This window comes from Equus caballus, chromosome 17, assembly GCF_041296265.1.
Source record: "Equus caballus isolate H_3958 breed thoroughbred chromosome 17, TB-T2T, whole genome shotgun sequence".
Taxonomy (NCBI): domain Eukaryota; kingdom Metazoa; phylum Chordata; class Mammalia; order Perissodactyla; family Equidae; genus Equus; species Equus caballus.
In genome coordinates, this window is record NC_091700.1 from 24392495 (window position 1) to 24417617 (window position 25123).

General features: G+C 40.6%; 1 protein-coding gene across 5 annotated transcripts in view; it reads right to left on the reverse strand.

Moving 5' to 3' along the window:
* USP12 (ubiquitin specific peptidase 12) overlaps positions 1 to 22936 on the reverse strand; it is an 85837-nt gene extending 62901 nt beyond the window's left edge. Inside the window, exons 1-2 of one of the 5 annotated variants that reach the window (XM_070240182.1) lie at positions 22517 to 22739; positions 5437 to 5515 (exon numbers count right to left, since the gene is read on the reverse strand). Coding sequence is in view for 1 of the 5 variants with exons in the window: in XM_023621435.2 (XP_023477203.1) it covers positions 22517 to 22564 (48 nt within the window). In the remaining 4 variants the exon portion in view is untranslated. Of the gene's footprint in view, positions 1 to 5436; positions 5516 to 21938; positions 22264 to 22516 lie in introns of those variants that run through there. The other 4 variants (XM_023621435.2, XM_070240186.1, XM_070240184.1 and 1 more) reach the window with 4 other exon arrangements.
* Positions 22937 to 25123: the final 2187 nt, after the last annotated feature.

A 25123-nucleotide genomic window follows, 5' to 3' on the forward strand; every position in this document is an offset into this window, starting at 1 on the left:
TATATTAATTATCTTTCCAGGCAAAATTAACTTATTCTTTTCAGTTTCCTCCTATTGCAGACACTTCATACCTCTAATCACTATAATTAACATTGTGCTGGACTTTCCCAAGATTGATGATTTCTTTGGCAATGAAGTTCAGCATACATATCAAAATACAATACCTAAGATGCAGCCACACTTAATCGAGCCTGCCTTACTTTACATCTGGACGGAGTACAATTACTGTCCAAAATGCTGATATGCCCTATATTCCTACAACTCTGATACAGTTTCCAACAACTTATGGTACATACTTACATAAAGTTGTTTTTAAAATAGCCTCTCTTATATAAATTCACAATACCTGAATTTCTTTAGAAACACAGAGTTCTCCTACAGCAATCTCATAGACCCAAGTCCCACCTTAAAATCTATGTTATGCTATGCTATCCTGCCCTATGCAGGGAAGACATTAATAAATACAGGTGAAGTCAGACACAAGTGTTACCATGTACCTGTCTACACTGATTCCTTTATTTATTTTACAAACATTTTCTTATATGCTAATTGGTGCTAGGTACCATGCAAAGGATGGGGACACTAGTTGACTTATCCTTACAGAAAAGGAAACTGAGTTTCCGCTTTTGTTGTTCACAGATTATTATTAAGTAAGTGATAGTGAAAGGGACATTCTAACACTCTTGACCCTCAAAAATGTTCTACTGATTACTGTAGATTCTACTGTAATAGGGACAAATCCAGATTAAAAGCTTACTTCCTACTTGCAAAATATTTTAGTAGCGTACTTACATTAAAAATCATAATATGCAACACAAGAAGCTATTTACAAATATAATTCTAATCTTAAAAACAGGGTAGTTCTTTTAATACATACATTATGTTTTGGATAGGGCATAACAAAGAAAAAGTAGAAAAATTTACGTACTGTCCCTTGAGAGAGAAGCTGGTAGGTGGTGACTAGGAGAGAACATGACGGTGGCTTCACAAGTGCTGATAATGCTGTTTCTTAATACTGGAGCTGGTTACATATGTGTATTTAGCCTTACACTTATATGTTAAGCAAATCAGTGTAGTTATGGAAACACATAGAAAGTTAAGAATTTTAGAATATGAAATCTTAGAGGTACATCAACAAGGAATATTAATCAAACAAGTATTTTTTAGTGCTTATTATGTCCCATATGCTATAGGGCACAATAACAATATTGTAATAATAATAGGTGCCATTTATTACCTACGATGGGCCAAGGACTATATTAGGCACTCTACACACATAATCTCATCTTATCTTCAAAACAACCCTTTTAGACATTATCCTAATTTTACAGATAGCAAAACTGAAAACTTCTCTAAATTAGCACTTTGAATCCTTAAAAGGTTGGAAATTTGATTAATACTATTCTTCTTTCACATGTAAATGAAGCAATATCTAGATATAATAAATTCATTTTAAAAGACTTAAAATTAAGTTTTTTAAATTGTAAAATGTTCAAGAGATCAGCAGATTTCACAATTATTCCCAAGTCAGCTGACAAGGACTATTCAGCCAAAACAAGATACTAAAACTACACATTACTACTGAACTTCAGAAATACCACAGAAGATTTTCTCTAAAGCCTTTTGCAACTATTTCAATTCAAAAGGAAGAAGATTCAAAGAAGAAAAAAAACTCTAATGTTAAATTTGACCTGAAAATATCAATGTAAGCTTTTTTTTTTAATTTCTTTGCTATGTCCACTAAAAGAGCCTCAACCATGACAGCCCAGTAGCAGCGAGCACATGTCGAGCCCATATCTTGGTTTCTAAATACCATCCTCCACTAAAAGGAGCCAAGACACTTCGGAGAATAGCTGGCTGCAGGGCTAAGGAAAGGAAAGTACAAGATGAACCTAGAGTATCTTACACCAGAAAGTTAGCAAGTGTTCAAAGGATGAAGAAGACATGACAAAGGGAAAGAGGAGCCAGATGAAATCCACTGGCCAAGTCAGGGATAATCTGAGCATCAAAGTTAATAGTAATGATAATGGATTATAATCTATTGTACAAAATAAAAGTCCATACTGCTATAAATAAACTCATAAATAAATAGACAGAAGGGAGGGAAACCTCTTTGTTGCAGCAGAATCCAACTGATACATATAGAAGGAATGACAGTCCTAAAACTAGTGAGTGAAATCTGATGAGGAGCAGTGTATTTACTTAGTCTCAGAAACATCTCCCCCAAAATTAACCATAAAGGGAAACACAGTTAACTTGACAGCGGAGAAACTTTGCAAAAAGCCACAACCAAATGATCAAAGCTAACATCACCACCAGTATTAGCAGAAACCAGTATCATCGTACACCTCCTAAATATGACACACCACTTCTGTGTATTCCCGCTAAAAAATGCATAAACTGAACCTAATCTTGAAGAAACATCAGCCAAACCCAAATTGAGAACAGTAGACAAAATAACTGGCTTTTATTCCTCAAAAGGTCAAGGTCAATAAAGACAAAGAAAGGCTGAAGAACAGTTATTAAAGGGCACTAAAAAGAATGACAATTAAATATACTGCATGATAATCTTTAATTTGATACTGGACATTATCAGGACAACTGACTAAATTTAAAAATGGACTATGGGTTAGTTAACAGTATCGACTTTTTAAATTATACCGTGTTTATGAAAGAGAATACCCTTGTTTTTAAATGCATGCTGAAGAATGTAAGAGTAAATTGGCACGATTCTCCAATTTATCCTCAAATAGTTTAGATAAAATCATACACTGCACATTTGCTAAGCAAATTTAGCAAAACGTAAACAATTGGTGAATTTAAGTAAAGAATATTTGGTAGTTCCTTGTAGTATTCTTGCAACTCTTCTACAAATTTGAAATTATATCAAAAAGTCACAGTAGCACCCAGTGAGGGGCTCTCAACAGCCAAATCTAGGATAATTTGAGCATCAAAAATGACTGTAACTATCAAACCAACTGTTACTCATTATATAACACAATAAATAAAAACCCATCACGATACTCAGGGGGGAAAGAGAGGCCAAACACAGAGGAGCAAAGGCCGCTCGCAGCAGTGGGGGCGCCGCGCTGACTCCCTAACGAAACACCGATCACCGAAGACACAGCATTTACTCTGCCTCCCAGGAGGAATTATACTTCAGCTCCAGCTAATGAGACAAAATTCCTTACAGAGAAACGCTTGCTAATAACAACAGAAAGAATAACAGAATTAGAAAAACATCACTTTGCAAAACCCAAAGAAACAACTGAAACTGCTTACATCACTGGATGCATTGGGGAACAGGATATGGGCAGAGTGGCGAATACCTCAGATTACTTCGTAAGTGCAAAGTGAAATATTTCACTTCTAAGGGAAAGATCTGGTGATTTCCACTTTAATCGAGATATCAAACAGCCTCACTGCTAATGACACAACTGGCATCCTGCTCCACATGACAGGCTGCAATATGAAATACGTAACATCACATATCAAGTATTCTTGTCAAAAAATGTTCAACCTCAGCCTAATCACACCTTAAGACCGAATTTCTACTTTAGAGGAAATACAAGGCATAGAGGAGCAAACTAAAAGACACCACAAAGAAACCTTCAGACAAATCCAGAAAGGGTCATTATTATATGAGACGACCTGTCTTGTCTGTTCAAAGTCAGCGTCATAGAGAAAAAAGAACCTGAGAGACTCTTCCAGATTTAAGACTACAGCCACATAACACCAAATGTAAAGCATGAATCTCGATTAGACTGCTGTTCAAAAAATAAAAGACCATAGAAGACATTTTTAAAACAACTGGGGCAACTGGAATATGGGCTAAATATTAGATGCTATCAGAAAATTACCACGACTTTTCCTGGGGGAGAAAATGGAGTTGTTACATAGAAGCGTGTCCTCAGTTTTGGATGATTCATCTAGGGCCTGCCTACTTAATCATTCCTTAGAATTCAGTTCCTTCATGAAATATGTCTATGACTTTCAATCTAAAGGTTAAATTTTTTCATTAGAACCTAAATTAAAGAAGAGATGAGATAAGTCTAAGTAAGACTACAAAGACAAGGCTCTCAATACCCAGAGGGGAGAAGCGCTCTGAGGCATGGGGGGTTTGCAGTCACTATTTCTGACACCACGTGACAGTGCCACAGTGCTGGTCACATCTCTCCCCAAGATTTTCCCTTCCCCTTTCCACTCACCTTGAAACTGCCCTAAATTTTGACTGGAGATTTTCGCCTGCAGGAAGAAGGTAAGGTGCAGACAAATCAAGAAAGGTCCTATGTTATCAAAACTTCACTGATACAGCAAATCCATGATCTGTGATTATGAGTACACAGTGAGCCACGAAAATACACGGTTCCCAGCAGACACCCAAAGAGCTGAAGAAGGGAACTGACATTTCCTGAACTACATACTTAACACATGCTATCTTATTCACCCCTCCCGATCATCATTAAGCAGTAGTTTTGGACAAGCAGTTGAGTATGATAGTTATAAACAAAGTCTTTAGGGATTCAAATCCCAGCTCCACCAATTTAATGACCATATGACATTAGGAAAATTCCTTAAGCTACTTGTGCCTCAGTTTTCTTATCCAGAGAAGATAACTGCAGTTCCAACCTCATAGAGTTCTTATGGCAAACACATGAGTTAATATGTGTAAAGGGCTTAGACTAACATCCAGCACACAGTAATACTACTAAACTTCACACATATTATTTTTGACCCATTTTATAGATGAAATAAACCCAAGAGGTGAAGGTAATTTGCCCACAGTTCTAACTAATAAATGGCAGGGGGAAAACTGAACACAGGCGTGTGTCAAATACAGAGCTCGCACTCTTCATGACACCTATTTCTCTTCCTCCTCAAACGTCAGGTTCTCCTCAAATAACTGTAAGAGTGTAAGATAGTTCCCAGGGAGTTGTCTTCTCGAGGGATGCCAGGTGGCAAAAGACATGAAATTCGGAGCCACGCTTTTCTCCATGTAGCCCCTATGAACAAACCAGCTGCCGTAACGTTGAACTACAGTAACCACAGTAGCAATCAGTGCTAAAACTATAGTCACCATCTACAGAAGGCTGTGTGAACAGTAGGAACCAGCAGTGCTAAAACACACCTTGTCCGTTTAGCTAAGGAACTGAATTCATACATTGTTCCTATGGGAAAACGAATAATGAGCTGCGGTCAACTGACTTTAAAAGGCTCTGTGGAAATCAATCTGTTAGTTGAAGATTTCCTGCACAACCATTTTCTTCCAATGCTTGTTATTCCAGTTTGGTAGCTTTTCAGAAGGAAGAACAAATTAACAATGATGTAAACCAGCTCCCACATAACTTCAATCTAAATTATTATGTTGAAGGGCTTCATTTAGAATCTGCTCATCACTGTGAAATATCTCAGATTTAGTTCCCCTGCAGTACTTACTTGTCACCATAAAGGGCTAGCTGTCCTAAGGTCCCCATTAACTCCAAAACTCTTTAAAGCTGTTAACACCAAACTTTTGCTGTCAAAAAAGAAAATGAGAAACAATGAAAACAAATATGCCTTGGTCTCCAACATGTTGCAAAAAAAATAAAAAATGTCTGATTTGAGAGCATTAGCATTAATAAGTTAATTACCCACAGGACAGTTAAAAGAATATTTAATAATCCAAATTTTGCTGTAAAAATCACATATGGGACCAGCCTAACGGTGGAGTGGTTAAGTTCACACACTCCACTTCGGTGGCCCAGGGTTTGCAGGTTTGGATCACAGGTACAGACCTAGTACCACTTGTCAGGCCATGCTGTGGCAGAACTCCACATAATATAGAGGAAGATGGGCACAGATGTTAGCTCAGGGCCAATCTTCCTCACAAAAACCAAAAAAAAGGAGAAAATCATGTATGAAAAAGACCAGGAGAACATACACAAACATCTTATCAATTACTAGAAACTGATTAATGGTTTACACATTTCTGTCCATCACAAACATTTATTCCTTTTATAATCAGTAAAACAAAAAAATCTCTTATTAGGTATCCATGTAACTAAAAGAAAATACTACACAGCTGTGCAAGGCTGGGGGTTGGAAGGGGACTGAGTAGTTATGAAGAGGAGAAAAATCAAGCAATTAGTTAACTACACCCACTTCCAGAAAATGTCAGCCATTAATAGATTAATGCAAAATCAAGTATAAATTCCAGCAGTGTAGAGCTCCAATGCTGGCTTATAAACAGGGTTAGAGGGAGTTAATCTAGTTAGCTTAAAAGATACCTAAACTATCCAATTGCTGCTCCCCTTTAAAAAGCACAGTTCTTGAGTTCCCCACCTTGTCTCTGAAAGGACTTCAGATGGCAATGCTCCCTTAACCCAGCAGTTATGGGCTGAACTGTGTGCCCCAAAAAAGACATACCGAAGTCTTAACTCCCAGTAGCTCTAAGCCTCCTTAGAAACAAGGTCTTTAGAGAAGTAATCACGTTAAAATGAGGTCACTAGGTGCGCCCTAAACCAATCTGACTGCTTTCCTTATAAAAGGGGAGATTTAGGGGCCAGCCCAGCGGTGCAGGGGTTAAGTTCCCGCACTCCACTCCGGGGGCCCGGGGTTCGCAGGTTCAGATCTCAGGTGCGGACCTAGCACCACTTTAGGCCACGCTGTGGCAGGCCTCCCACATGAAGCAGGCCCAGCAATACTTTACACACATACGTATTACTTTACCCAGCTACTTTTTAAGTCAGTTAAGAGAAGAAAGGAGGAAAAAAATGCATTTATAGTGTCCCTTGCAGTGAAACAATTACAGTCATGGGTCCTCTGCTTTTGCTCACGTGGACGTGAATTACTGTCTGAAGTCACTTGCTTTCAGCCTGATCAACCTCCTTTAGTATTTCTTGTGAGACATGTCTGCCAGCAGAAAGTTCTGTCAGTTCACCTCACATAGTATTAGACGTATATATTTCCTGGTTCTTCTTTTTTCTCTTAACATGTCTCTTCTTTTCTTAATCTCTCCTGCTCTCTTCATTTTCCTCCAGACTCATGAGCAAAACGAGAAAATAAAGTCCCTAAATGTCCAATTTTTCGTTTCAACCTATTTCTCTTAGTTTACTGCAATATCAAATTAATTATGGTAGTCATTTAATAACTGCACAACAAAAATCTTGTGAGCTTTGGCAATCCTGAAATTAGAATTTCTTCTAATATTATCTTTAAACGTTAAAAATCTCTCTCACATCCTACAAGAATCTCTGTATGTTTCCACTTTGCATAAGAAAAATCCCAGGTACCCTTCCCTACCCTCTCTCCCTGAGGAGGCACAGAGTCTGTTCTGAAAATCTTTTCTCTGAACCTCAAAGATTATCTTTTCATGAAAGCCAGCTGTCATTTGAATTATTATAAATATAAAAGGTTTTGATCTATCTTAAAGTCCTAAAATATATTCTACATATTCCCTGTGGAGCAAGGCCATATAGTATCCATTTTCATGACCTTTCATGCTACATAGCCTATATTTACTAACTCATCCAAAGTTGTAGAAGTACAGGCAGATAGTTTTCCTCAGTGCCCCACTGTGTCTTTACGTTTCTCCGGCTTAGACTGGAGGTATGCCAACAGTACTCAAAGTAAAAATTCACATTTTGCTACTCCTACACTTAAAACAGATAATAACCACCTACGAACATCCACTTAGCGCAAAACGTATATGTTTACTAATCCTCTCGTTCCAACCCTTCAGCACAGCCCGAAATTTATTACAAGCACATCAGGAACCAACTTTCTACATTTAACAGAATGCTGCCTTATTTTTTAAAGTGAACACTGTATACACACTGTGGTAGCAGAAAAATAACAACTCCCTCAAAATGACCACATGCTAATCGTCCGTTGGAACCTGAGAATATGTTAGGTTACATCATGGGGAGAATGAAGGTCGCTAATCAACTGACCTTGAGATGGGAGGTTATCCTGGATCATCTAGATGGGCCCAAGGTAGTCACAAGAGTCCTTGTAAGTGAAAGAGGGAGCAAGAAGAGCGAGTGCCTGAGGGAGGCGATGTGAGAAAGGCTGACCAGCCGCTGCTGGCTTTGTGAAATGGACGAGGGGCCACCAGCCAAGGAATGGAGGCAGCCTCTGGATGTAGGACACAGACCCTCACCAGGAGCGTCCAGAAAGGAAGGCAGCTCTACCAACACCTTCATTTTAGCTCAGCAAGACCCCCTCCAAACTCCCGGCCTCCAGAACTGTAGGATAATAAATTCATGCTACTTTAAACCAATAAATCTATGGTAATTTGTAATAGCATAAATAGGACACTAGTACACATGCAAATTTTTGGTTCATTTTAAACATTACAAATAGAAATAAATGCACTCTAGTATCCCTAAAATTTGAAAGTTAAAATGACTCTATCTGATTAGTTCATCTAGTTTTCTGAATCATATGGTTAAGGATTTGAAGTTGCTTTAATAACAAGAGTATTAAGTATACGACTTCAAAATGAACATACTGAAAGTGGAAAATAAAAGAAAAACTACTTTGTCAAGCATTAGTGATTAGTAAGTCTTATTAATTAGTTCAGGTGCAAGAATTTTCATTAGAACCCCACGTTACCCTTTTTGTTTTGAGAAAGATTGGCCCTGAGCTAACATCTGTTGCCAATCTTCCTCTGTTTTTTTTTTTTTGCTCTCCAAAGCCCCAGTACATCCTAGCTGTAAGTCCTTCCAGTTCTTTTATGTGGGATGCCACCACAGCATGGCTTGATGAGTGGTGTGTAGGTCCCCAACCGGGATCCAAACAAACCAACCCCAGGCCACCAAAGCAGAGCGTGCAAACTCTCTGGGCCAGCCCTGGCATGTACTTATTCACTTGTAATACGACAAAATTATGTTTAGACATGAAAAAAGTTAAATTTTATTTTAAAACTTAGCTTGACTAAATTTATAACTTGGGGAGTACAATTATGAAAATATTCTGCATATGTAAGAAAATTTACATCTATATAGCTTTACACATGAAATAAAGAATTAATCTACATTCTCTCTAAATGTTTTTATAGTATTTCTTTAAAATAAAAAACTTATATGGGGCTGGTCCCGTGGCCAAGTGGTTAAGTTCGTGCACTCTGCTGCAGGGGGCCCAGTGTTTCGTTGGTTCGAATCCTGGGCGTGGACATGGCACTACTCATCAAACCACGCTGAGGCAGCGTCCCACATACCACAACTAGAAGGACCCACAACGAAGAATATACAACAGTGTACTGGGGGGCTCTGGGGAGAAAAAGGAAAAAATAAAATCTTTAAAAAAAAAACACTTATAAAAGCAGTTAAAATTCTATTCTGAACCCCTAATAAAATGCTGGAAAATGAAAATGTGCCAACAGTATTACATAACCAAACCTTTCTAATATGATAGACATTGAAGATAAAAGAGAATTAAAATGAGCAGTTTTGACCTAGAATGAGCAACATAATCACAAAGAAAAATGTCCATTATACATTAAGTAAAAGAGAAAGTTGCAAATAAATCTGTAGATTCAGTGTGGGATGGAAAAATCACTCACTCACACTCACACACACACACACCCAGACATCTGCGTATGCACAGGCGACGTCTAGCCAGACACACACACACTCACACAAGCAACGAGCTTTTGGAAAGCACTGCCCCCTTCTCTTTGAAAGAGATGGATTTTTTTACTTCACACAATTTTGTACTTTTTAAGAGAATAAATGGTTTATTTTTTAACTTTTTAAAAATGTGGAATTAAAAGAAACTACTATTTCCTAGATAATCAAATGTCATATTACTCTCTAACTTGTGTTAAATCTGAGTGATTTAATTCACTTTTAAATTCCTCATTTTGATAGTTCAAAACCATTCATTAATTCCTAAATTACAAATATCTATTATATCTACTATTGGCATTATCTATTATTCCATTTCTAAAAGTGACCACATCATTATAGTTCAGAGTCAATAATTATTAAACATAGCTTGTTTGCAAAAAAGGACAGAAGGATAATAAGATATTTACCAACCACACCATGTTTACCCGGCATGTAATTCTGGGGGTTTTACAAATGTTCTGTCATTAAATTCCACTTCTCAACTGGGCCACACCTATTCAGTCCAGCCTTCTCCCAGGTACAGTACCAAGCAACATTTACCTAGGGACTTGTTAACTTTGATGTCAACCAAAAATGTACCCAAATATCCTAGCTCTCTTTAATAATATATTCTAGATTTATCATCTATAAATTTACCCATATCCAAACCCTCCCACACCTTTATTTCTGAGATTCCAATAGTAACTACCTAGTAAGCAGTCACTCATTAAATGTTAGATCTCTATACAAATTCCGTGGGAAAGCTGAAAATTACAGAAGTCACACACAACTTTACAAAGTCTGCTAAGATGACCCAAGTCATCGTTAATAAAAAAATGGCAAGAACATCACAATAAAGCCAGGCTCTTAGCATGGAAATGGTCTAATAACTACAAGCCGGTTCCAGAAGCGAAAAGCAAAGATGGCAGGGAATTAAAGCCAATAACAACTGGGGGGGACTCAACAAACACAAATGAGGCTTTAAGTACACAAGGAAGTAGAAACGCCCCAAAGAGCAGGGCCACAGACGCTCGGAATGAAAGTAACCTGAGCAAAGACAACCACCCAGTCTGTAAGAACAAAAATTATAAAACAAACTACAAACAGAGAGCACAAAGAAGGCAACAGACTTCACTCGTATCTTTTTAGTTAAAAAGGTCAACAGATAATGTGTCCAAACAAGGAGACAATGGTGCAAATATGCAAGTGCAGATGACAGGCTAAGGCGTGATTTTTATAGGGAAAAAATAATAAGCCGTTGAAAGTCGCTTCCTTTCAGCTATTTGCTAAACTGAAGGTCAAAGTCAGTCAAGGCAGCGCTTTAACCAGGCGTGGTCACACTCAGGTCTCTGTGAAGCCGGCTTCTCTGGGAGGGAGATGTAAACCGCCTCAAATTAAGAAAAATGCAGTACAAACAAACTAACTAGTAAACTAGAGGAACTAGGAAAAAAAATGCGAACTTTCTGAAGAAGTACATATGCAAACAACGACAACAAAAGTAATAAATTTGCCTGGCAGAATCAAAGCACAGTGTTTTTGGTTTTGATCAATTATATCCAGTTTTCAGCCTTCGACATTTCAAAATAGTTCTAACTTTTGTTCACCTTGAAATAACCCTGATTTCCATCAGTCTGAGGAAATCATCGGTGCTACATTCTTACGTCCATCAAATAATAAATAGTGAAAACACTTGATTTCTACTCCTTGCCTGTTCCTAGATGAACCAAAGCGTCATCATTCAAGGCCAAAAGTCTGAGACCTTCTAAACATCACGCCCTGTTTCGTAGAAACAAGAACACCCTTCCTCTGTTATTTCAAGACATCTTCCTCATGGAAACTTCAAAGCACCAACTCCCAGCCCCAAGGTACTACCTTCATCATCCTGCACGTGAGTATCTTCATAAAGCACATTAAACACCAGGGAATCTTTCCGATATCAGCAAAAAAAAACACACAAAAAACTGTGGAACAATATTCTGGAAAAAAGATAAGCTTCAAAGACTTTTACACCGAGATAATCACGTGCAAGGCAGAAGAAATGTTTCTGCCTATGGGATCTCGTATTATAAACATATTTCCCATCCCAATAAACGCAGGCTTTTAATTTATCCCCTCCTCGCCTAGGACCTTCTCCACCGCTTACTTTACTTGTACGTAGATGGGCTCTTTCTAGGGTCCTAATTTGAAAGAATTACAACAGTTCTCTTTTCAGAGATCCCTGAAAAACCCAGGTAGACCAATACTGTAGAAATTAACACAATTTCTGTAGTGAGTAATACTGTAATTTGAGACCTTTAAAAAAAAAAACTTTACTAGAAGGGAATTACTGGAAGTTTGCTGACATCAGAAGTTAACTGCCCCATCAAAGCACAAACAACTTGGCAAACAACTGTACGTCAATAAGAGAAACAAGATACCTTATTAGAAGAAAAGAAAATGCTCTATGCACTATAAACTCATAATATATTAAAAAGATCTTTTTAAAAGAGTAATCTAAAACTTTGCTTCATCGATTACCCGAGCATCCAAAGACCAGGATCACTGAAACACCCATCATCAAGCTGAAATGACTACACGCTATCAAAGGCAACTTGTGAGCCGTGTTGTCTCCCACAGTCCACAGCAACTTAAGGTGCCTTCTTCTATCCTTTCCCTATGAGGACAAATAGTCCTACCAATAATGATCATATAATAATGATGTTAATTTCCATTTACAGTACAAGGACTTTCACATGTATCATCTTATTTCACATTAATTCTCTCATTTCATTTAATGGAGACGTTATTACTCCATTTCATAGCTGAAATCAGGTAAGTGATCTATCCAAGTACAAATAACCAGTAAATGAAGAAGGACTCAAAGCTACACACACACAGAAAGCGTAGAAGTTAGGGAGAAAAAATTCCTAAACTCTTGTTTTAAAAGGAAGGAAAAACAATTTTATCTCAACCACGAAAGCTGCTGTATGTTGGCTTGTCTTAGATATTGTCATGGATTTGGGAGTCAAGAAATCTGGACCTCATCCCTAGTTTATGTGAGGATGACTTGAAACTTGTTTTTCCAATCTGTGAAAGCGAGGATAATATTACCTGAGCTTTCCTAGGTCTAAATGGACCTTCAGGATAACAGATATGAGAAAAAGCAGGAGACTAGCCAAAAAAGATAAGGACTACGTGATTTTGAAATATCTCAAAAAGCAATCTACATACTGTTACCTTTCTTAAGTGTGATAACTGTATTGTGTTATTGTTATATACACTGCCATTTTGTTTTAGGTAGGTTTCATGTTAAGCAGTATTTTGTTTTTTATCCAATCTGATAGTTCCTTTAATATAATATAAATTTATTCCATTTAGATTTATTGTAATTATTGAAACAGAGCTTTGTTCTTCAACTTTATTTTGGTTTTCTGTTTTGTTTTGTAGTTTGTTTGCATCTTGTTTTTCCTATTTTCCTGCCCTCAGAGTTTTAGTAACAAAGCTTAAATTTCTGCTGATTTCAAAGCAAGAACATTCATTTCTTGTATGGGTGTATATTTTATCCTTAATTTTTAACGTGTATATATACTTTAAATTTTCTAATATTGGAGGTTCTGGAGGGATAAGACCTTTAATAGGTTTTAACTACCCACTGAATAGTCCTTCACCGCACACCATCTTGTTATTTTCATTTTATCTTTTTTTTAAAAAAAAAAAAAAGTAACTTTTTAACAACATAAGGAAATTTACCAACATATTTTTATCAATTCCATTGTTTCTTTATCCCCATAACTTTCCTCAGAACTTTGATCTCCTCAGGCTAAATACATATTTTAATGAGAGTCAACAGTTAGTAAACTCTCTTGGTACTTCTTGATCTGACCCCTGCCTCCTCTCCAATCTTATTTCTCCCAAGACCCCTTGCATGCCAAGCCACCTTCACAGAACCTAAAAGCAGCACATTATCCCACGACTCTACACCTTTGCTCACATCCGGAATCCCATCTCTTCACGTCCACACAATAAATGACTTCATCTCACAAAGTTCAAATCTCTTCCAGGAAGCTTTTTCCCTAAAGCCCTCTTCTCTCTCCCAGAGAAAAATAACCACTTCCTCTTTCACGTATATTTACCATTACTTACATTAATAGGAAAATCATCTCATCACACTCATTTGTTTTATACATCTATCCTCCTTCCCAACCTTTTTCTCATCATGGCACACACAAAAAACAGTATCTATACAGCCCACAGGAATATACAGACAAGACTGTTCTCACCTGGATGTGACTGGTAAGGGTCTCTGGTCAATCCAGATTCTTCCAGGCTGCCAAGGGGCCAAAAGGATTACTTTCTCAGCACAACTATACCCATTCAGGGCACACTACATGGCAAGCTCTGCGAGACCAGAGCTTACCAGTCATCTCTGTCTTCTCAGAACCCACATACACCCCAATACAATGCAGGTCTCCATTAATAATTCCTGAAAGTACTTACTGAAGAAAAGCCACTCTTCACAAGAAAAAAACAGTCATTTTAGCTTAAAAGAAATAAATCCTCCCCCTCCTCCCATGAAAAATACTTACTCACTATTAGGCAGAAGGCTAATCAGGTCACTAAAATAAAATCAAAGACAAGAATAGTCTAACTCCATTAAAAGATATATGATTTAAACCATTATTCACAAGCAGGAAATGCACAGATGGTTCCCACACCTATGAAGCGTTTCAATAAGAACATCTGTTAGTTATCACTGAAATAAACATCCACTTCTAGTTTTAAATTGGAAATAAATTTTTAGTGGCATGTAGCTTTAGACATGTGGATTACTACAGATGGAGATTCTAAGCAAGCTTATACATCACTCTGTAGACACTACACAATTTTTAGAAAAAGCTAATGGTCTTTCTTAGCAAGAAGCAACAGAAAAGCCTAAGCCAGAGAACATACAGGATTATGAAGAGCTACAGCACCTCACACAATCATGTTTGGTATTAAATATCTCGTACTTGGGGCTGGCCTTGTGGCCGACTGGTTAACTTTGTGCACTCGGCTTCACTGGTCCTGGGTTTCTCAGTTGTGGTCCTGGGTTTGTCAGTTCGGATCCTGTGCGCGGACCTACACACCGCTCATCAGGCCATGCTGTGGCAGCATCCCACAAAGAACTAGACTGACCTACAAGTAGGATATACAACTAGGTACTGGGGCTTTGGGGAGAAAAAAGGGCAAGACTGTCAACAGGTGTTAGCTCAGGGCCAATCTTCCTCACCAAAATAAAAAAAAAAGAGAGAGAAAGCATATGTTAAATAAATAAATATCTTGTACTTTACACTATCATAAAATTCTTCTTGATTGTGTACTTTTGTAAAAGTAGTCAAAGACTTAATAGTTTTCCTTCCAAAACAAATTATGTATATAAACTGTCTGTCTCATCTTCTAGTACAAATTCTGTGCATAAGATTTTAAATGATGAAACTTAGAAATAGGTATTTTCCACAATACTGAGTCTCAGAGAGTTTTCAATTCAGCAACCTGTAACTCTTCACAATAGCTAGCAGCTTCCCTCTTCTTCCAACACCTTAAAGTACTTCACAGATACTTAAACAATCCTCTTCCAGCCCATGTGATGAGAGAGAAGAGGTTTCAGACAAAAGCAGGTTGCGTAACTGCACTGCAGGCCAACAAGAGATGTTCTTCCAGTAAAGGACAGAAGTAGAAGGGAATTAAGTGCAATAATACAGCCCCAGTAAACAACAGGCAAAGTTGAAAGGAAATAAGGCCTGAAGCTGATTTTAATACACACAACTCATTCTAACAATGACAAAAAGTCAGTGTGCTTTTTTTTTGTTAAGTAGAAAAAAATAAGGTAAGATTTTTCCTCTAAGAATATATTTCCAACCTATCTAAACTTCTAAACATGTTTGAGAATGTCACAACCTAGACCATTTTATTCCCTGACAAAAGGAATGAAATCTCTTTCTACAAACTATTCGAAACAGAGAAGGTCATCTACATTGTTAGTTTATAATATTATAACCCAATACACTTAACTTCAAAATAAGTTGGTGCCTACTCAGAGGTATATACTACTAATAAACTAATGCTTCTTAGGATGAAAATGAACTAACTGCATTTCATAAAGCCAATTTCAATTCTGGCTACTAGTGTCTGCTGAGCTAACGGTAATCAGTAGTGCCAGTGAGCCCTTCCTACCACACCAAGGGGAGGAGGTCACTTGAGAAGGTAACACAGTTGTGCGTCATTTAACAACAGGGATCCGTTCTGAGAAAAGAGTCGTTAGACGGCCTCGGCGTCATGTGAACACCACAGAGTGTGCTTACACAAACCTAGACGGCGTGGCCTACTACACACCCAGGCTACACGGTACAGCCCCTTGCTCCGAGGCTACAAACCTGCACAGCACGTTCCTGCACTGAGTACTGTAGGCAACTGTAACACTGTGCTAAGAGTTTCGGTATTTAAACATAGAAAAGGGACAGTAAAAACAAAGTATAAAAGATAAAAAACAGTACACCTGTCCAGGACATTTACCATGAATGGAGCTGCAGGACTGGAAGGCGCTCTGGTCAGTGAGCGAGTGGTGAGTGAGCGTGCAGACCTAGGGCATTGCTGTACGCTGCTGTAGACTCTATAAACACCGTGCACTTAGGCTACGCTGAATTTATTAAAAAATATTTTTCTTTCTTCAGTAATAAATTCATCTTAGCTTACTGTAACTCTTTTACTTTATAAACATTTTCACTTTTTTCACTTTTCGACTCTCGTGATAACAGCTTAAAACACAAACATATCGTACAGCTGTAGAAAAAGTCTTTCTTGATATCCTTATTCTATAAGCTTTTTCTATTTTTAAACTTTTTTTTTTTCAGTTTTTAAAAAACTAAAACTGAGACACAAACACACATTAGCCTAGGCCTCCACAGGGTCAGGATCATCACTATCAGTGTCTTCCCCCTCCACATCTTGTCCCACTGGAAGGTCTTCGAAGGCAGTAACATGCGTGGAGCTGTCATCTCCTGTGATAACAACGCCTCTTCTGGGACACCTCCTGAAGGACCTGCCTGAGGCTTTTCTTGAGAAGGCGTCACTCTTTTCAGAAATATGTCCATGGCGGTTTGCTTGGTTTGTTTCTTTTTCTTCATCACAGACTTGCTTGTAAGCAGATAACGCACCATGAACACCCCTCGCTATTACTGAAAACCTACAGTGTTACAATGAATACGTCACTAGGCGACAGGAACTTTCCAGCTCTATTATAATCTTATGGGACCACTGTTGTATACGCAGTCCATCATTGACCAAAATATCGGGACATGGTGCATGACTGTAATAACTGCCAAGGCTACAGATTACAGTAGGCCACGTACCATCCTACCGCCCTACCAAACTAGGTACTATTCTATCCCCATCTACAGATAAGGAGAACGTGGCACAGAGAAGCAGTTTGTCCAAGGTCATACTCACAGCTAGGGAAATAAACGCGGAATGTTAAAAAAGGTAACCAATTCAAATCTTTTTTTAATGGTATTGGCAAAGGAAAAAATGCCAAAAATTAGTAAAGAGCTATGTGGATTAGCCTATTAATGAATAAAATGGTGGTATCACTAACCTCCACTAAATGCTTTTAAAGGAAGAAAAGTATATTTACTTTGGACTGTAATTTTCCATAAATTCTGTAACATTAAAAAAACTGGGAAAGTAGGCATAACTCATATTTACCTATGTCTAATTCTATGCTCCTTATATTATCTAAAACATGATTAGAGCTTCCAAAATTATGTCATTTATAAACTCTCAACAGATCAGAGACTACTGAGTTTTAGATCTAGAAGGAAACAAACATACAAGGAATATTTATTAAAGAGTGTCTACTCCAATCCCTCTAATTTACAGATGAGAAAAATCAACTCAAAGTTTTAACAGACTTTCCCATATATACAGATCTAAATGTCAAAATCTAGACTAGAATTTCCCTTCTGTCCAACTGTTCTTTTTAACATACCACGCTGTAGGATATATAATAAAATACTGCGTTAAATTTCTGTAATTGAGCTACCGAAAGAGAAAAATCAGAACAGAAGTTGATTATTTAAATCTGAAAAATGAAAGTTTCTGGAAAGGAATTAATGCTAAGTAAACAAATGCTTAAATAATCTCTCCTGAAACCATGAAAGTTTCAGAAGAGCTAGAATAAATACAATTTTAAAGGCAGGAAGGAAGGAAGAAACTTGCAAGTGACAAAATGGAGGTGGGCTCAGTCTCTGGGGCAAAGCCTGGAATCAAATAAGAGACATGTTGTGATCACATCTGGCTGAAACAGGCCACATGGACAGTGCGTGGTAGGTAAGTAATTAACCTACTTTGAGATCTATTATGCAAAGATTAGCCAGGGGCGGAAGGAGAAGACCAGGAGGTGTGCAAAGCCATGGGATATAAAATAAGACCAGGGTCTTCACACACACGCCACATAATTGAAGATGGTATTGAAACTACACTTTTTAAGCATATTAAACATTCCAAATCCCAGTGGTCTTAACTTTATTTGTAATAACTAGTAAGTGCCTAACATTTGAATAAACCCACTATCTCATAAAATTCCCTTTCTACTAACTATGCAACCTCATCCTCTAATAATCATTAAATAACCTGTCAACGACCTGGGAGCCTATCACTGTGCCTTACTGAGTTAACAATCTTGCCATATTATCATTTTAAAACATTAAACTCTCCATGTTTATCCTGAAGTTGTACAAATTTTAACACTAACAAGACAATAGTTCACGGCGAAAATGAAATGTAAAATTGTATCTAGGGTATAAGCTTAATTAAGTTTTTTAAAAGACAAAATATGCTCTAGGAGGTAAAATAAGTTATTTTCTTTTTGCTTCCTTGAGAATTTCCAAACTCTTTTCATAGACTCTTTTCTCAAATTTTCTGTGACAAGAATGTGTCATTTTTAATGACCAAAATGTATTTCAGCCAAATTCAAAAGATCAGAAGGCTTAGATAAAACTTTTGTAACACTTATTCTAAATGTTCTCTCCCCAAGCTCCTCACAGACATGCTCAAACACTCCCGCCAGTACTTAACCATTAATAGAACAGAAGACTCCTTATTTTTGATGTTTTCATCCCTTTTAAATTAACACTAGATAAGTAAAACAATGGCCACTCTGAATGTTCCTATCATAGAGGCACTATTTTGTTAATGAAATATTAATAAAAATTTAACATTTTACCAATAAAACAATTACATCCATCCTATTTCTTGAGAAGTATCAAGGAATTTTATTATTCAACATAATATTCTGACGGCATGAAGAGGAGACTGACGCCCCGTTCAACAAGCCTTGGGCTTCTCGGGGTTTTTCCCCTTTCCTTGCTTTCCGGAAGATCCACACACCTTACTCAGACTGACCTCACCCAGTGAGACTCAAACAAGAAGAAACAAGTAGGCAGCTTCACCTGCGACTTCTTTCAGCAAGGAGTTTAAAGTTTACCACAAGGAGGGTGCCCTGCTAGGTACAGGCTTTTTTCGAAGTAAACCTGTCAGAGCCACTGAGCAGCTCACCTGTGGCCTCGGCCTCACGGACACCAGGCTCTACCGGATCCATCTCACGCCCGTGATGGGAGGTGGGCAAGGAGCCAGGCCAGTCCTTCCCCCACAACAACTTCTCCTTCATCTAATCCCCCCCCACAAGCCCTTCCCAACCATGACCCCTACAGCCCACACAGGAGGCCACAATCACCACAGTCCGAGCCCCATTTCTGGAGCCCCTCCTCTCCCTGACAGCCAGGACCCATACTATCACTGTCTCCACTGTCTAGGCCTAGGCCACCAAAAGCTGCTCCACAACTCCACCTCAATTTCAAAACACAGGCCCCTCCATAGGTATGTGGCCACTTTTCCCATTACTTCACAATGATTAAGTATAATATTAAATACTAGGTAGCTACTCTGTGCCAGGCCTTTTAGTGTGAAGCAAAGAGGAAAAACAAACACCATGTGACACTGAAAATGTATTATTCCACAGACAAATAACAACAGGCATTTCTAGATGAACCTTTGCAAATTTATTCATTGCAATCTAAACAATCACTTATTTGGGTCAGGCTATAACACTAAGTTCAGAACAACAAACTTTACTAATTTTCACAAGTAAGCAGAACAACAGTGATCTGGAATAAGAAATGTCTGAAGAGATTTGCATGAACAGTTACTTAACCCAAGTAAGATACTGTTGATTTGCCCAGGTACCTCACATTGAGAAATGAAAAAAACCATGTAAACTTCACTGATTTCAATTCATCACCCATGCTTTCACAGCCTGCTGACTCTCTGAGAAGCATCACTCTCTTTAGGTCCAGTCCTCTTCTCTCCTCTCCACTCCATCTCAGGCACGCTTACCCAGATTCATTTCCCCGGATATCGCGAGGGTAACAAAAGGTTCTGGGAAACTTTTCTATTGTACGCAGTAGTTAGGGCTCCGGCAAACTGCAGAAACCAATGACAGTCCTTCCCCTTAAGACCTCACAATCCAATAAGCAGATAAGAGAAAAATGTACAAGACGGTAAGTATGATAAACGCTACTGAAATTCCAAAAAACCTGTGAAATTATAAGAGGAGATGGACAGCGGAGGATTATTCAGGTCAGTCTACCTGCTTGAGAGAGGTATGAACTCGCCAGGTATGGGGGGGGGGGCAGCTCAAAGCCTAGCAAAACAGCACCTCTGAAGGCTTAGAGGGAAATATCTTGGCTTTTCTTGACTGTTAATTTTGTAATTCTCAGATCAGTTGCAGTTTGCTTCAGAGAATAAGAATGCAAATTACATTGAGATGTTTACCATTATTTTGGGAGCACATGAGAATTTATTCAAATATGAATAGAGACACACCCAATTTTAACATTACTTCTGGAACCATCTCATTTGGCCAGGCAGATATTTCTGTGTTTGCCAACAATGCACACACACCTCATGCAATTAAGGCACCCGAGTGGAAGCCTGAGGAAGAGCTCGGAGTCTCACACTCTGGAGATCAGAATCACACTCACTCAGGGCCTGACTTGGCAAATCTGTCTCTGCCTCATTTTCCTAATCTGATTATGGCACATATTATATTTGTTAATACATTATTTGAATATTGTTTGTGTCTCTCAACTAGAATGTACACACCATGAAAACAGGGGCTGTCTTGACCACTGCAGCATCCCCAGCACACAGCACAGGCTCTAACACTTACTAGGTGTTAAACCCGACAGACTTGAGTGGATGACTGGTCAGGAAAGAATAACACATCAGCCTGAAAGCCCAGACCTCGACAGTGAACTATGACCAGACAATCTGCGTAGCTCAGCAACCCGGCAAGATTATCACTTTCAAAGACTTAATTATCACATTCCCTTTAAAATAGAATAATAATTGTCTTACCTAAAAATAATCCAAATGAACCTTGGAAATCGTTTTAATATAGTCCCTTTAATATCAATGCTTTCCTAAAATGTAAATTGTGAGTAAAAAACAAACATCCATTGGGGAAAATGGATTCTTCAATGATTCATTCTTCAATATGATTTCTTTAATACTGTAGATTTTAACCCCACCTGATTTCAGCCATTTTTTTACACCCTTCCTCTGCAAGCGGTATAGAATCTGCTTCTAAACCATCTTTCCGATCTCATTCACCACTCCTTAAAGAAAGGCATACAAAATGTATATACAGGTATATAAACGTATATAGGCATATAAAGGTATATAAGATGTACCACCCTTAAGCCGAAGATTGCTTGGGGATCTCCTATATGCAATCGGGTGCGTAAAAAGGGCTAGTAAGAAATAAAAGAGAAGGGAAGATTTCAGAAGTCTTTAATAGCATAATCCCTAGGCCCACGTTGCAAAGAATAACTTTTTTCTGTGATGGCTCATAATTAGGATTCCTAGACGTAAGCTCATAAGGAGCTAACGAAACGAATTTGCCCCATCGTGTGGAAGACCGTGGTCCTTCCGGCCAAGCACAAAAACACCGAGATCGAAACGCACGCACGTTTTGCATTATTCGGAACTTTTCAATAGGCATTAGCACTTTTTTCCCCTTAAAGTCTATTTAAAAGCCCCCATAAAACACACACAATAACCCTTGCAGTCAGTCCCTGCACAGAAACACTTTAAGCCACACAATGATGTGGCTGGTGTATTAAAGTAAACAAATGACAGGAAAGCTTAAGCTGTTTTTCAAGATTAACGTTGATTCCCAGAGACAAGACTGCCACCTGGACACATGGTTGGAAAAGGGAGAGCTCGTCCCTCCAAGACAGAGTAGAAAATGGGAAAAATTTCAACAGCACTTACTTAAAGTTTCCACCTTCATACACACCCCCTTCCCCTGAGCGGGGGGTGGGGGACTCGGCCTCGCCAGAGGCGCGGGGACTACATCTGCACTTGACTTCCGTCCCCTCCCGGGCAGGACTGGGACCCCGCCTCCGGCCGGCAGCACCCCACCCGCGCCCAGGGACGCCTCCCGCCTGGCGCCCCGCCAGACGGAAATGGACAGCGCGCCGTCCGGGTCCTTCCACCTCCGACCAGAGCCAGGGCCGCGCTCCGCCCGGGGAGACGCGGGCACTCGAGGCCGGGGCACCGAAGACCCGTGCCCGCCCCCGCCACCCCCAGCACGGCCGCCCCCTGGCGAGTCCCCCTCGCGCCGCCCCGGCTCGCCAGGCGCCTTCCCCTTTCCCGGGCCGCTCATCCCCGCGCTGCCGCCGCCGCCGCCGCCACCGCAGCCGTCCAACCGCCCCCGCCCGCCTCGCCGCCCCCCGCCCGGGCCCGGGCCCGGCCCCCGCGCTAGGCCCCGCGGGCGGCCCGGGGGAGGCGCGGAGACCAGGGCCGCCCGCCCGCCCGCGGGGTCCCGGCCGCCCTCCCGCTGCACCTACCATGGTACAGATGGAGGCGAATTTGGAGACTGTCATTAGGATTTCCATCCGCCCAGCGCCATCTTCCACCCAATCACAGCGGCGGCGGCGGGCGGGGGAGGAGGGGAGCCGGGCCGCCCGCTCGCACCGCAGCCCGCGGGCGGACCCCGAGCCGCCGCGGACCCACGCACCGAGCCTGCGCTGCCGCCGCTGCCGTCGTCGCCGCCGGCGCTACGGCTCTCCCCGCCCCGGGCCCCAGCCCCCGCCTGCCGGCGCCCGCCCGCCCCCGGCTCCTCCCCGGCGCAGGGCGCAGCCGCCGCCTCGGGGCCCGCGCCTGCCCGCGAAGCCGCCCGCCGCACACCCCGCCCAGCGCTCTGGGGAGCTCCGCCGAGGCCCTAATGCCCGGCCTGCCCGGCAGCGGCGCGGCCACCGGCGCGCCCCGCCCCCACCGCGCGGCCCCGCCCCCGGCCCCGCCCCCGGCCCTGGAGCGCGCGAGCCGGGGCGCGCCGGCACCGCCGCTCCACTCGTCCGGGGCGGGGCTCGGCGGGCTCCGCCTCCTGCCGCGGCCCTCGCGGTCCTAGAGCCCGATCTCCCGAGTCCTGGCTGCGAGAGGGGCTCCGGGGGAGGCTGCGGGCGCGGCGGGGGTGGCAGCCACCACCGAGTTCAGCCCCGGAAAGTACTGACCCGCAGCTCCTGCCGAAGAGGACGCTGCCGAAACGGCCAGCGGAGACGACGATCTGAAAAATTCCGAGTGGGTTGGAAAGAAACCTGCTTCTGTACGGTTAAAGTAACCTGGGCCCAAGCGCTTAAAATGTAAAGTGGTTTGTTTCTTTTCACATACATTGGGTGAATCATCTGAGTCAAAACTCCATAGCTTAGCAAAAGACAAATTAATTAACTAAAAGTGAAAGAGACAAGAAACCATGTATGCTTAGCTCTTTGACTTAAGAAGAAAGGTAAGTAATGGAGCAGGAGGGCGAAGCTGCCTTCCCGCCTGCCTGTTGGCTATAAATTTAGAAAATGTTTATAAATATAGTATCTAAGTATATTTGTTTGTAAAGTTGAGTTGCAAAATAGGGAAGATTTCCACCCAGCAGTGATGATGATGTTACCAGAGATGAGAAGTCTCGCAAGTGAGAAAAATGTCCTGTAAGAAAGACTTAAGCAGTGTTAGCTAGTGAGACAGTTCCTCCTTTCTACTTTTATAAATTCATCATTGCACCCTGTTCTTCGAGTCAGCAGCGCAGCATTATTTCTTCCTGTTTGAGAAAGTAGTTATAGTTAGTAGAATAATTTATCATATTAGAGAGCTTGTGGTATTTCTCGATTGGTGAACTGCAGTGATGGGGTGCTTTTTGGGGTTCCCCCATTTCAGTGGGGCTGAGGGCCTGAATTCAGACAAAAACTCCAAGATCAGATATGCCTTACCTCATGGATTCACAGCATTCAAAAAACAAAACACAGCATTCAATCAAAATTTAAGGGAAAAATAGATTTCTGGTACATGAATACTGTTTCCATAGTGATTTCCATTATAAGCTTGCTTGGTGAAAAAAATTGCAAACAGAATATAGCCAAATCCCATAGCAACAGTCCTGGTTCTCCAGGCACCTGCCTCCGTAGAGGCCGGGGCCTCCCTCTTTGCCCTGATACCCAAGCCAGTGACTAGGACCCTGCTTTTCACCGCCACACATTCAGGTGTGTGGAGTTCTTGCCTCCCTGTTTCCCTCTCTAGACTTAGCAGTATCACCCACCTGGCTTCTTTCTTGCTATGTTCCATCCTGCTTAGATCTCCAGGGCCTGCCTGGGCCCCGTCCTGGTGTCACCACAGCCCTGGACCCTGTCTGTCTCGCCTATTTAGATAAATGTCTGGTGTCATCCTGTCTTCCCCACCTGCTTCTGTTCCAGCAAACAGGTCTAATGTGCCAGAATTTGAGCCCTGCCTCTGTCTGTGCTGCCCACCAACATGCCTCCTTGTCCATGAATCCTAAAAAGTCATAGTAACTGAGGCCACTAGCTAGCATTACAAATTAGTTTATATAAGAACAAGTCCTATTTAAAATGGATTTCTAATAGAATTATCTGGAATTGTGTATAGTTGGTGTTATAGCTGTCTATTTGCAGGTGGTATCATAGATCCTAATTGCAGAACCTCAGAATGCCTCGTCTCCCCAGCCTAAGGTTGACTGGAGAGGCGCAAGCATAAAGAGAGATTCCTCTGTGAGCTAGGCACTGTACTGGGGAGTTTACCATATGTAACACAGTTGACGATAAGATTTGGCTGAAATACCACATTTTGCATCCAGAGCCTAGAAGACGTCATCTGGGCTTAGAACACAGTTTTTACCTGCAACTGTATCCATTTTACAAAGAACTTCCTTGTGCCTAGGAAAAGATGGGTTTGTGTACAACTGACTTCTTTGGGCCTTCCTGAGTGGGTAAGCTACAAAACAGACCCAGAAAACTTCATGGACCGAGCAAGTAATCAAACGAGGGCCAAGCTTAATCCATTCAGTCAGCCTAATGTTTTAAAATTTGCTTCGTTTGAATACTTTTACACAATCCTGTACTGTCCAGTTCCTCGCAAGCCACTTCATATTTTCTGTTACTCATCCTGTCTGCAGTTAA